General features: G+C 39.6%; 1 protein-coding gene and 1 pseudogene across 1 annotated transcript; one reads left to right on the top strand and one right to left on the bottom strand.

The window, feature by feature from the left end:
* Positions 1-3,133: 3,133 nt before the first annotated feature.
* Positions 3,134-3,644, top strand: LOC103012775 (interferon alpha-H-like; annotated as a pseudogene).
* A 5,995-nt stretch (positions 3,645-9,639) lies between these two features.
* On the bottom strand, positions 9,640-9,953 carry LOC114237020 (NADH dehydrogenase [ubiquinone] 1 alpha subcomplex subunit 1-like). The gene has a single exon (XM_057549276.1). The coding sequence runs from the start codon at positions 9,950-9,952 to the stop codon at positions 9,740-9,742; it is 213 nt and encodes a 70-aa protein (XP_057405259.1). The 5' UTR covers position 9,953; the 3' UTR covers positions 9,640-9,739.
* Between the last annotated feature and the right edge of the window lie 1,472 nt (positions 9,954-11,425).

The following is an 11,425-nucleotide window of genomic DNA, read 5'->3' as shown; positions in this document are numbered from 1 at the left end:
CTCTGCATTTCTTTTTTAAGGGTCTAATACATAAGATTTGAATTCTTCCACAATTATTAACAGAACTGTAGCTCTCGTTTTCTGACATAGTCTGCAGGTAATGGTGGCATAATACTGAACAACAAGGGTTAATTCATACAGTCCTCTTCATTCTGCCACCAAAAATGTTCTGACTGCACATATATGTGACTATGTGCTTGGCAATGTGGATTCCAGGAAAGTAAGGCAGGGATGGTGACTGCCCTCCAGGGAGCAGGGAGGACAGACTTCATAGGCAGGATTAGGATGAAGGCAGCATCGCGTGCTCAGTGCAGCTGAGGGCCAGTGCTCAGAGCTGATGAAGAGGAGGGCCTGGGAGCAGCAGAAAGCTCCACTCCGACAAAGGTCTGTGGCTTCTGAATTTAAAAGACATCAGACTTTCACTTCCTCTTTTAAAAAATTGAGTCATCTTTACTAGTGGTCACACAGGACATTGCATAGATCAAATAAAATAAAGTTTGCAAGTTACAGGCTGAGAATCCAAAGAGTGAATGATAGCAGGCTTTTGTATTAATACAACAAATGGTAACCTGTATAGTCCACCCTCAGCCCAGCCAAGAGAAGCTCTGACTGCAGGTCCCTTAACACTGTCAGGGGCCTGCACGTTGAGGCCCCAAGTGGAAACTCTAGGAGAAGGATTGCCTGCAGGACCGTGAAGGAGCAGAGCCCCAGTTTCCACCCTTAGAGCAGTACCTGGTACATTATGGAGAGAAATCTTACAGCAATTGAAGCTCTTTGCAGAGAACCAGCATCTAGGAAAGTTGTCTGATAAAACATAGCTGCTCTGTGAATACTGTAAATGAGATAAGCAGTCCCTTTCCTCATCCTGAGTTAGTTTCAGACCACCTCTGATGCTAATTTTTAAGACAGATTAAATTATACTTCAAAAACAAACTCATAGAAAAAGAAATCAGATTTGTGGTTACCAAAGGGCAGGGGGTGGGGAGATAGGAAATCAGATGAAGGCAGTCTAAGGTATTTTTTTTCTTAAAAAATAAAGAGACACAGATTTTTAAAAAGAAGATTTAGAGAGAAGGAAAATGGTTAAAATGTATATATATGGTCTGCATGTTGAGTCCCCCAAATGCAAACTCTAGGAGAGGGATTGCCCACAGGACTGTGAAGCAGCAGAGCCCAAGATTCCAGTCTTAGAGTGGTGCCTGGTACATTATGGACAGAAATCTTAACAGCCCTTGAATAATTTTGCAGAGAACAAGGATCTAGGAAAATTGTCTCACACACACAAAAAATGACTGCTCTGTGAATAGTATAAATGAATAGTACCTCATCCTTAGTTAGTCTCAGATCAACTCTGGTGATATTATTTTAAGACAAAGGTTGTTTTAAAAGTTAAAGAGACCAGGAAATTGGTTATAAAATGTAGATAGGGGAGAGGGTGACAGGACTTTCACCTATACTTTCATCCAGGGAAGTACTTTCTCAACAGTACTTCAAAAGCTATTTCCTAGGTTAGTTTTAGGGTTAAGTGAAAAGGACTTTCTTTAAGCATGGAATGTAAGAAGGCACCAAATCTAAGACGTCAAGATAAATAATATTTTAATTCAATATTGAAAAATGAAAATGACAAAACATGCCTGCTGAACAAAACATCAAAATTTTAAATAAAGACAAGAAATGACCCTGCATTTGCACGACTGTGAGTGTCTTACAAAGGAAGGTTTCACGTTGCCAATGAAATCTGGGCAATTTTCCTTTAATCTACGAAATTCTTACCAAAGAAAATGAAAAGATCAGATCTGGTAAATGTCCTCAATGCTTTGTACAGGACACTAACTCTTCTTTGTTCCTTCCTTCCTTCCTCCCTCTTTTTTTTCTTTCCTTACTTCCTTCCTTCTTTCTTTCTTTCTTTTTTTTTTCTCTCTCTCTTTCTTTCTTCTTTTTTGGGTGGGCCACACTCCATGCGGGATCTTAGTTCCCCCACCAGGGATCGAACCCACACCCCTTGCATTAGAAGCACAGAGTCTTAACCACTGTCCTCTTCTTTCTACAATGCAATCAAGATGGGGTCCTGGGAGAGGTGTTTCAGAAACCCGGGAGAGTCACAGAGTCACGAGAAATTGTCAAGTATAGAAGTGATCTTGAATATATTAATGAGTTTGCTTCCATTTGCTAAGAGAGTAAAATTATATTCTTGTTTTAGTATAAAGAAACTATAGTTTAAATAGAGTTTAATAAAATGCTGTGTTTTGATACTCATATATTTTAATATCCTATATCTAATATTTAAAATTATTTTCATAAAAATATTTCAAAATATAAAAAATTTAAAAATATTCAAGTTACACATAATATAAATTAAATTAAATATAAATTTAATTAAAAATTTTCAAAATAAAATGCTGTGAGTTTTAAAATATTCCCACTTTTCAGTTATTCAGTACTTCCTCCCCCACGTTAACGCTGTATTCTTGAAAGACACCATGAAGTCCCAGAGCATCTACAGGGGGGCTCAGCTCCCGCGTCCTCGGCCCCGGTGGTGGCCGCGCTCCGACTCACCCCCAGGGTGTCCCCACCCCGTCTGGGCGTCCCATCGCCGCCGCCGCGTTCCCCTTTCTCTGGGCCGTCGCAGCACAGCGCCAGAAACGAGCCCGAATCTGTAAAATCGGCCCCAACTCGCTCTGATTCCCAGCTTCAAACCCCTCAGAAAACGGCTTCATTCTCCAAAATGGACTCGCTCAAGTTTCTGTGCGAAAATAAAGCACAAAACTCAGGGGCAGCCCCGAAAATGCAAGGTTCCAGCTTCCAATCAGACAAAAAGGTCGCTGGCCAGGCCGCGACAAAGTTCCTTCCTCAGCCCTCTGGGCTTCCGAAATTAATGTTTTTCTCGCACTATTAAAGCAGCACAAAGTTGGTCTCTGAGGCTTCAACGCCTTTTCTCTCGAGCTGCCAGACCCGCTGAAAACTGCAGACTCTCAGAAATCGGCGTTTCCCTAACAAAATCGATTTAAAAAGACATCCTGCGCCCTCTTGCGGCCGCCTAGAGAAGCGCGCTGTCCCAGGACCCAGGGAAGGAATGTTTTGCTGATTGTTTAGCGGTGCCCGCCCGCCGCCCTGTGGCTCACTGAAATTCTCAATGGCCCAGATCTATTTGCTAGTGGCAGGAGTGATGCTCTGCTCCATCCCTGCTTGCTCTCTTGGCAACAAAGAAATCTTCATACATTTAAGACAGATGAAAAGGATCCCCTCTCAGTCGTGCCTAGAGGACAGAACCGACTTCAAATTTCCTTGGAAAAGAGAGAATATCACCCAAATCCAGACGACTCAAGGCACCCGTTTATTGCCAACTGATGCTCCAACAGAACTTCAGCCTCTTCACCACGGAGGACAGCCATGCTGCCTGGAACAACACCCTCCTCGATAAACTTCTCTCTAGCCTTGATCAGAGGCTGGACCGACTGGAGCAGCTGAAAAAAGGCAATCTAGATTGTCGCGATTTGGGACTTGCTGCCCGGGAGTATTTCCACGGAATCCATCTCTACCTGAAGGCAAAGGAATACAGCCCCTCTGCCTGGGAGGTTGTCAGAGTAGAAACTGAAAGGTCCTTTCCTTCATGTAAGAATCCTCAAAGAAATGTCAACAAATAAAATGAAAATTATATTTGTGACACTCTTTAATCAGATTAGTGTTTGCTTAGTGTTCCAAAGCAATCTTGACTCTTATTTCCTCACAAGCTGATAAATGTCTGAAGTGAAAATCATACTTTTACAAAAATATATTTAGACAGAAGAACACAATCTCTTTTCTTTTTTTTTTTTTTTTTTTTTTTTAAAACATTTTTTTTTTAAATTTTATAGCTACTTTATTTATTTATTTATTTTATTTTTGGCTGTGTTGGGTCTTCGGTTCGTGCGAGGGCTTTCTCCAGTTGCGGCAAGCGGGGGCCACTCTTCATTGCGGTGCGGGGACCGCTCTTCATCGCGGTGCGCGGGCCTTTCACTTATCGCGGCCCCTCCCGTTGCGGGGCACAGGCTCCAGACGCGCAAGCTCAGTAGCTGTGGCTCACGGGCCCAGCTGCTCCGTGGCATGTGGGATCTTCCCAGACCAGGGCTCGAACCCGTGTCCCCTGCATTAGCAGGCAGATTCTCAACCACTGCGCCACCAGGGAAGCCCACACAATCTCTTTTCTTAAATAAACAATTTCATAATAATAAAAGATCTGTTTAGGTTTTTTGGGGGTATTGCTATTTTCAACCTATGAAGTTTATTTTCTTTTTGTGGAAAAGTTTTTAGGATAGTATGTTGTTAAAGGTATTTGTCAGTTAACTTAATGCTGGCTGCTGTAACAGGTAAACAGCAAACTTTCAGGAATTTGATCATAATAGAAATTTATCTTTTCTTCTTCTAAGGGCACAATGAAGGCCTTCCTGATCAGGTGAATATTCTGGTTGGCTCTGCTCCAAAGAGGGATTCGAGGACATGGGTACCCACTGTTGTGTGGATTTTTCCATCATCAACAGGTGACTCCAAATTTGTCTGTAGTACTTGAGTCTATTCCACTCAGTGGTAAAGGGAAAAAGTCTGGCGGACCACATGGATGTTTTCAAGGGCCAGAACTATAAAGGGTAAGAGCACTTCTGCTCACATTACATGGCCTGAATTTATCCTCATGGTAATCTAGTTGCAAAGAAGTTGGAAAATTATTGGATGACTAATGGATGAGGAGACAAGTTCAGGGCATGAGACCACTTTTCATTTTTACACTATTTGTCCTAGTGAAGTTCTGGGTGGGGTGGAGAGGAACAACTAATGTTCTTGCTTGCACACACTTAATTAAAAACAATCTGACACAAATTCTTATTCCACAGTTTCAGCTTGGGGAAGATCATATGGATGTGACTCAGTTCAGAGCATCATAGACTATTTGAAAGAAACATTCAAGTTGATGCCCAAAGGCATAGCCTATGAGGAAAATACCCACAAGTGTAGACACATTACAAGTTGTTTCCTTATTTCCTGAGGGAGACAAGAAAAGAATGATCAGGCAGCTCCTTGCAAGTACTTAAGAATCACTGAGTGGAGAGTGAGTCTTCCACTCACCAGATCTTCCAAATATTAGAAATGCAAACTTGAAGAAAATATTCCTGCAAACAATCTTTAAAAAAATACCTCACACAGGCTTCCCTGGTGGCACAGTGGTTAAGAATCCATCTGCCAATGCAGGGGACACAGGTTCAAGCCCTAGTCCGGGAAGATCCCACATGCCACGGAGCAACTAAGCCCATGCGCCACAACTACTGAGCCTGTGCTCTAGAGCCCACGAGCCACAACTACTGAGCCCACGTGCCACAACTACTGAAGCCCGCACACCTAGAGCCCGTGCTCCGCAACAAGAGAAGCCACCGCAATGAGAAGCCTGCGCACCGCAATGAGGAGTAGCTCCCGCTATCTGCAACTAGAGAAAGACCGCACGCAGCAAGGAAGACCCAACGCAGCCCCAAAAAACAAAAAACAAAAAACTCACACGATATTCCATTATCACTTCCCCTGTAGAACCATGAAGAATCTTTAAAGTATCTTTAGATTATTGTCTTCTCACATCATATCTATCTAGTATATGTTGGTATAACTCTTTCTCCTATCATTACCATCATTGTGGATTGATGTTACATGAATATTGATTGAGCTCCTGAAATGATAGGGACTGGACTAGCTGTCTAGGAAACGGGGTTGGGTAAGATGGTGTCTCTCGCTTTAGGTATTTTACAGACTCCTGGAAGATATTCTGAGGATACAATAGGTCAGGTCAGGTCTTACTATTTGGGCGTCTTCAACAAAAGAGCATAGACTGGGTAGTTTGTAAAGAGCAGAAATGTATTGCTCACAGTTCTAGAGTCTAGAAATCCAAGATCTGGGTGTCAACCTGGTCCAGTTCTGGTGAGAGGCTGCTTCAGGTCTCACACTGCAGAGTTCTCCTTGTATCAGCACAGGGCAGAAGAGGGAGGGATTTACCTTGACCTGTTTTATAATGGCCCTAATTCCATTTGTGAGGTCTCCATCTTCATAGCATAATCATGTCCCAAAGGGTCCGCCACCTGATATCACCACTTTGGTGGTTAGGACATCAATATATGAATTTAAAGGTCTTTAAAGGTTACATGCATCTAGAAGTAAGAATATAGTCATACTGAGTAAAAAAGAATGAGCAGGTTAGCAGGCAAAAAGAGTAGACCAAGGACTCAGAATCCAAACTCTCAATTTACAACCTGCCATAATGCTTTAATTATTATATGTCAAATATTGGAAATCAAACTGAAAAGGAGCCCACTGTCTCATGGGATGGAATGAAAATACAGGATGAAAATGATATTCATCATTTTTTGTAAGGAGTCTCCAAAAAATCTCAGGATAAAGGTAATAATTATCACATTAGTAAAGATCCACGAAAGAGTAATATGGTAAATGTCTGGCTGCTGTGAGCTATGAGGATCAGAGAGAGTTTGAGTTTAGATCCTCGGCTCTGTATATGACACCAGTCTGGTTATTTTCTATTGTGACATACTAGTGGACAAATTAGAGACAAGGCCATCCTTGTGTGTTTAATATAGTTCCGGGCACAGGCTGAAAATTGTGCTGCTCTTGCAACTTGAATCCCCAGCCATATGCACCTTAAAGGAAAGAGAATCCAAGTGACTTTAGCAATAAACTCAGTAGGCGTTATTGATATCAGCAGGAGTAGAGTGGAAATGTTAGCCATTGTCTGTTATAATCCCAGTAAATATGGCTGTGAGGAAGCAAAATAGATTGGTCATTCGTAAATGTCTGCCAGTAGGAGGAGAAAATCTCAGAAAGTGCTTTAGTAAAATTACTTGTTGAGTCAAAAACTACTAAAACTTATGAACGAATTAAGCAAGGTAACAGAATACAAGATTAACATACAGAAATCTGTTGCATTTCTTTACACTAATGATGAAATATCAAAGGAAAAAGTAAAAAAACAATGCCTTTTAAAATCTCATAAAAAAATAATAAAATACTTAAGAATAAACCTGACCAAGGAGGTGAAATACTTATAACTAAGAACTATACAACATTGATAAGGGAAACTGAAGTTGATTCAAAGGAATGGATAGTTATCCTATGGGCCTGGATGGGAAGAATTAATGGCCATACTACACAAAGCAATCTACAGATTCAGTGCGATCCCTATCAAATTACCCATGACATCTTTCACAGAACTAGAACAAATAATCCTAAAATCTATATGGAACCACAAAAGGCCCAGAATTGCCAAAGCAATCCTTAGGAGAAAGAACAAAGCTGGAAGTATAACCCTTCCAGACTTCAGACAATGCTACAAAGCTAGAGAAATCAAAACAGCATGGTATTGGCACAAAACCAGACATATGGATCAGTGGAACAGAATACAGATCCCAGAAATAAACCCACACACCTACAGTCTATGAATCTTCGACAAAGGGGGCAAGAATGTACAATGGAGAAAAGACAGTCTCTTCAGCAAGTGGTTTTGGGGAAGCTGGACAGCCATAATTAAATCAATTAAGTTAGAACACTTCCTCACACCATACACAAACATAAACTCAAAATGGCTTAAAGACTTAAATATAAGATGTGACACCATACAACTCCTAGAAGAAAACATAGGCAAAATATTCTCTGACATAAATCGTAGCAGTATTTTCTTAAGTCAGTTTCCCAAGGCATAGAAATAAAAGCAAAAATAAACAAATGGGACCTAATCAAACTTATAAGCTTCTGCATAGCAAAGGAAACCATTAACAAAATGAAAAGACAAGCTATGGAGTGGCAGGAAATATTTGCTAGCTATGCAACTGACAAGGGCTTAATTCCCAAAATATACAAACAACTTATACAGCTCAATAACATAGAAATAAACAACCCAATCAAAAAATGGGGTGGGGCTTCCCTGGTGGCGCAGTGGTTGAGAGTCTGCCTGCCAATGCAGGGGACACGGGTTCAAGCCCTGGTCTGGGAAGATCCCACATGCCACGGAGCAACTGGGCCCGTGAGCCACAACTACTGAGCCTGTGTGTCTGGAGCCTGTGCTCCGCAACAAGAGAGGCCGTGATAGTGAGAGGCCCACGCACCACGATGAAGGGTGGCCCCTGCTTGCCGCAACTAGAGAAAGCCCTCACACAGAAACGAAGACCCAACACAGCCATTAAAAAAAATTTTAAAAAAAAGTATATGAAAGCATATACATTTAAAAAAAAAAAAAAAAAAGGGCTGAAGACCTGAATAGACATTTCTCCAAAGAAGACATACAGATGGCCAATAAGCACATGATAAGATGCTCAAAATTGCTGATTATTAGAGAAATGCAAATCAAAACTACAATGAAGTATCACCTCACACCGGTCACAATGGCCATCATCAAAAAGTCTACAAACAATAAATGCTGGAGAGGATTTGGAGAAAAGGGAATCCTCCTACACTGTTGGTGGGAATGTAAATTGGTGCAGCCACTATGGAAAACAGGATGGAGGTTCCTTAATAAAAGAAAACTAAAGTTACCATATGATCCAGCAATCCCACTCCTGGGCATATATCTGGAGAAAACTCTAATTCGAAAAGATACATGCACTTCAATGTTTATAGCAGAACTATTCACAATAGCCAAGACATGGAATGAACCTGAATGTTCATCGACAGATGAATGGAAAGAGAAGGTGTGGTATATATATATACAATGGACTACTACTCAGCCATATAAAAGAATGAAATAATGCCATTTGCAACAACATGGATGGACCTAGAGATTATCATACTAAGTGAAGTAAGACAAAGACAAATATCACATGATATCACTTATATGTGGAATCAAAAAATGATACAAATGAACTTATTTACAAAACAGACACTGACTCACAGACATAGAAAATAAACTTATGGTTACCAAAGGGAAAGGGGGGAGAGGGATAAATGGAGTTTGAGATTAGCAGATACAAACTACTATATATAAAATAGAAAAACAACAAGGTCCTACTGTATAACACAGGAAATTATGTTCAATATCTTCTAGTAAACTATAATGGAAAAGAATCTGAAAAAGAATATATATATATATATATATATATATATATATATATATATATATATATATATATATATCTGAATCTCTTTGCTATACACCAGAAAAACTAACAAACATTGGAATCAACTATACTTCAATGAAAATAAAATAAAATAAAATACATAGATGAGTCTATTACAAAAAATTACTTGTGGTGTGATTACACTGGACTTGCTGCCAAGGATAATACAGGGAATGGATAGAGTCCAGTTACTAAAGAGCTAATTTGCCAAAGATTATCACATACCTACCATGTAAAGAGCAGGAATGTAGAGGGCTGAGGCCACGTGACTTCCTATGCAAAATAAAAGAATTCAAGATGGGAGATGAAAGTTAATTCTTTCCATGATAATAATCAATATTTATCCAGTTATGAGTCAAATACAAAGATGTATTCATTCCGTTTAAAACAACAGACTTGGATTGGAACTTCTGGAGGTCCTTAGAGAAATTTGAACATTAATGCAAAAATATGGAGAATGATTCAATTTTTTTTTTTACTTTTTTGTTTTATTTTTATTATACACTACAAAATACACTGCATGCTACACAATACACTGCATAACCTTCTAGCAGGGGTAGACAAGCATAACTGAGTTATTTTTCATCAATCAGGAAAATGCTTCCTTAATCAATGTTCACCAAACCATTTGACGCATAGTAACGATTAACTGCAGAGATGCGCCTATCTCTTTCTATCAAATTCCGCTGATATGAATAACGCGCAACCCTTTCTTCCTTGCCCCCGTTAGTGAACCTGTGGATGCGTGCAGTGGCCATTCCCGGGATGGACAAGCACGCGGCCATGACTGCGATCCTGGGGAGAATCTCGAACCACATCGCGACAATTCAATTTTTGATGTTGCCTAAATTATGCATTCTCATTGGGGATGCTCCCATGGGTGCAAACATTAGTTTTCTGGGGTATGAACAAATCTCAGCCATTACAATGGCTTTGGTGTTCAAAGGTCAACCTTATCCAACAGTCTTATTCCTTTGTATTCATTTTGCTCTTCAGGTTTTCTTGTATATGATGTGAGAAGCATTGACACTGAGTTCATGGAATATAAACAAATGTTATGCAGGATCAGTGCTACAACCTATGGTGACTTAACTGTTCATTACAGGACTTTCTCGCCATCATTTGCTTGATCTCAAAGTCATAATGTGAGAAGTGTCCTTTACTTACTTATGAGCTGCCATTGGCTGTCTTGTGGATGTTGCTTATGTTTGAGCCTTGGTGTGATTTGGGCTTTGGGAATTAAGCACGAATAGGTTATATTTTATTATTTAATTCTACTAAAGTTATTTAGCACATCACTAATTATGCCTAGTTCTAAACAGAAAACTGTTGACAATATCTAGATGAATACCTAGCAGCTAGTGAAGTTAAAAATTTCATGATATGAAACAAAATTAATAGTTAATTACCTAAAAATATATGCTAAGTAAATAATTTAAATTTTCAGTGGTTTTAGCAATTCTGATTTTATTTAAAATATATCCATACATTGGTACTATTATGAAATATTTATATAAATTTTTATTTGAAATTATAATTTGATACATTACTATTTATATAAGTAAATATATTACATTAAAAGTTACTCTGCATAATTAGGTAAATTTCACTCTATCAAATACCCTATACAAATGCAAAATAAAACCAGTATCAGATTTTTATCGAACTGGAAAAAAAATTAGCAAGTGAGCAATAAAATGGACATTACCACAGTCCTAGCATAAATTTCAGCAACTCCCTGGAAAACAAATTAGTTTTAGGTCTCAAGAACTTTACAAACGGTGATGTCTTTTGATTTCATAATTATACGTTGTTAAATCTATCCTAGGAAATATTCATCATTGGGTACAATTTTATACCCAAGGACATTCTCCCAACATGATTGGCAATTGTGAAATTTTGAAATTTTTTTTTAAAAATTAATTAATTATTTATTTATGTATTTTTGGCTGTGTTGGGTCTTCATTTCTGTGCCAGGGCTTTCTCTAGTTGCGGCAAGTGGGGGCCACTCTTCATCGCGGTGCGCGGGCCTCTCACTATTGTGGCCTCCCCTGTTGCGGAGCACAGGCTCCAGACGCGCAGGCTCAGCAGTTGTGGCTCACGGGCCTAGTTGCTCCGCGGCATGTGGGATCTTCCCAGACCAGGGCTCGAACCCGTGTCCCCTGCATTAGCAGGCAGATTCTCAACCACTGTGCCACCAGGGAAGCCCTTTTGAAATATTCTTAATCTAAAAAACTAAAATGTTAAACAAGGCTACATCCATAGACTAGAACATTATACAGTCATTGTAG

This window comes from Balaenoptera acutorostrata, chromosome 6 (assembly GCF_949987535.1).
Source record: "Balaenoptera acutorostrata chromosome 6, mBalAcu1.1, whole genome shotgun sequence".
In the NCBI taxonomy this organism is placed as follows: domain Eukaryota; kingdom Metazoa; phylum Chordata; class Mammalia; order Artiodactyla; family Balaenopteridae; genus Balaenoptera; species Balaenoptera acutorostrata.
Note: the sequence above shows the minus strand (reverse complement) of the source record. Positions and strands in the feature narration are given on the sequence as shown.

What these genes read in the sequence shown, in the direction of transcription:
- LOC114237020 (XM_057549276.1), bottom strand. Translation starts at nt 9,952, where the DNA reads ATGTGGTTCGAGATTCTCCCCAGGATCGCAGTCATGGCCGCGTGCTTG.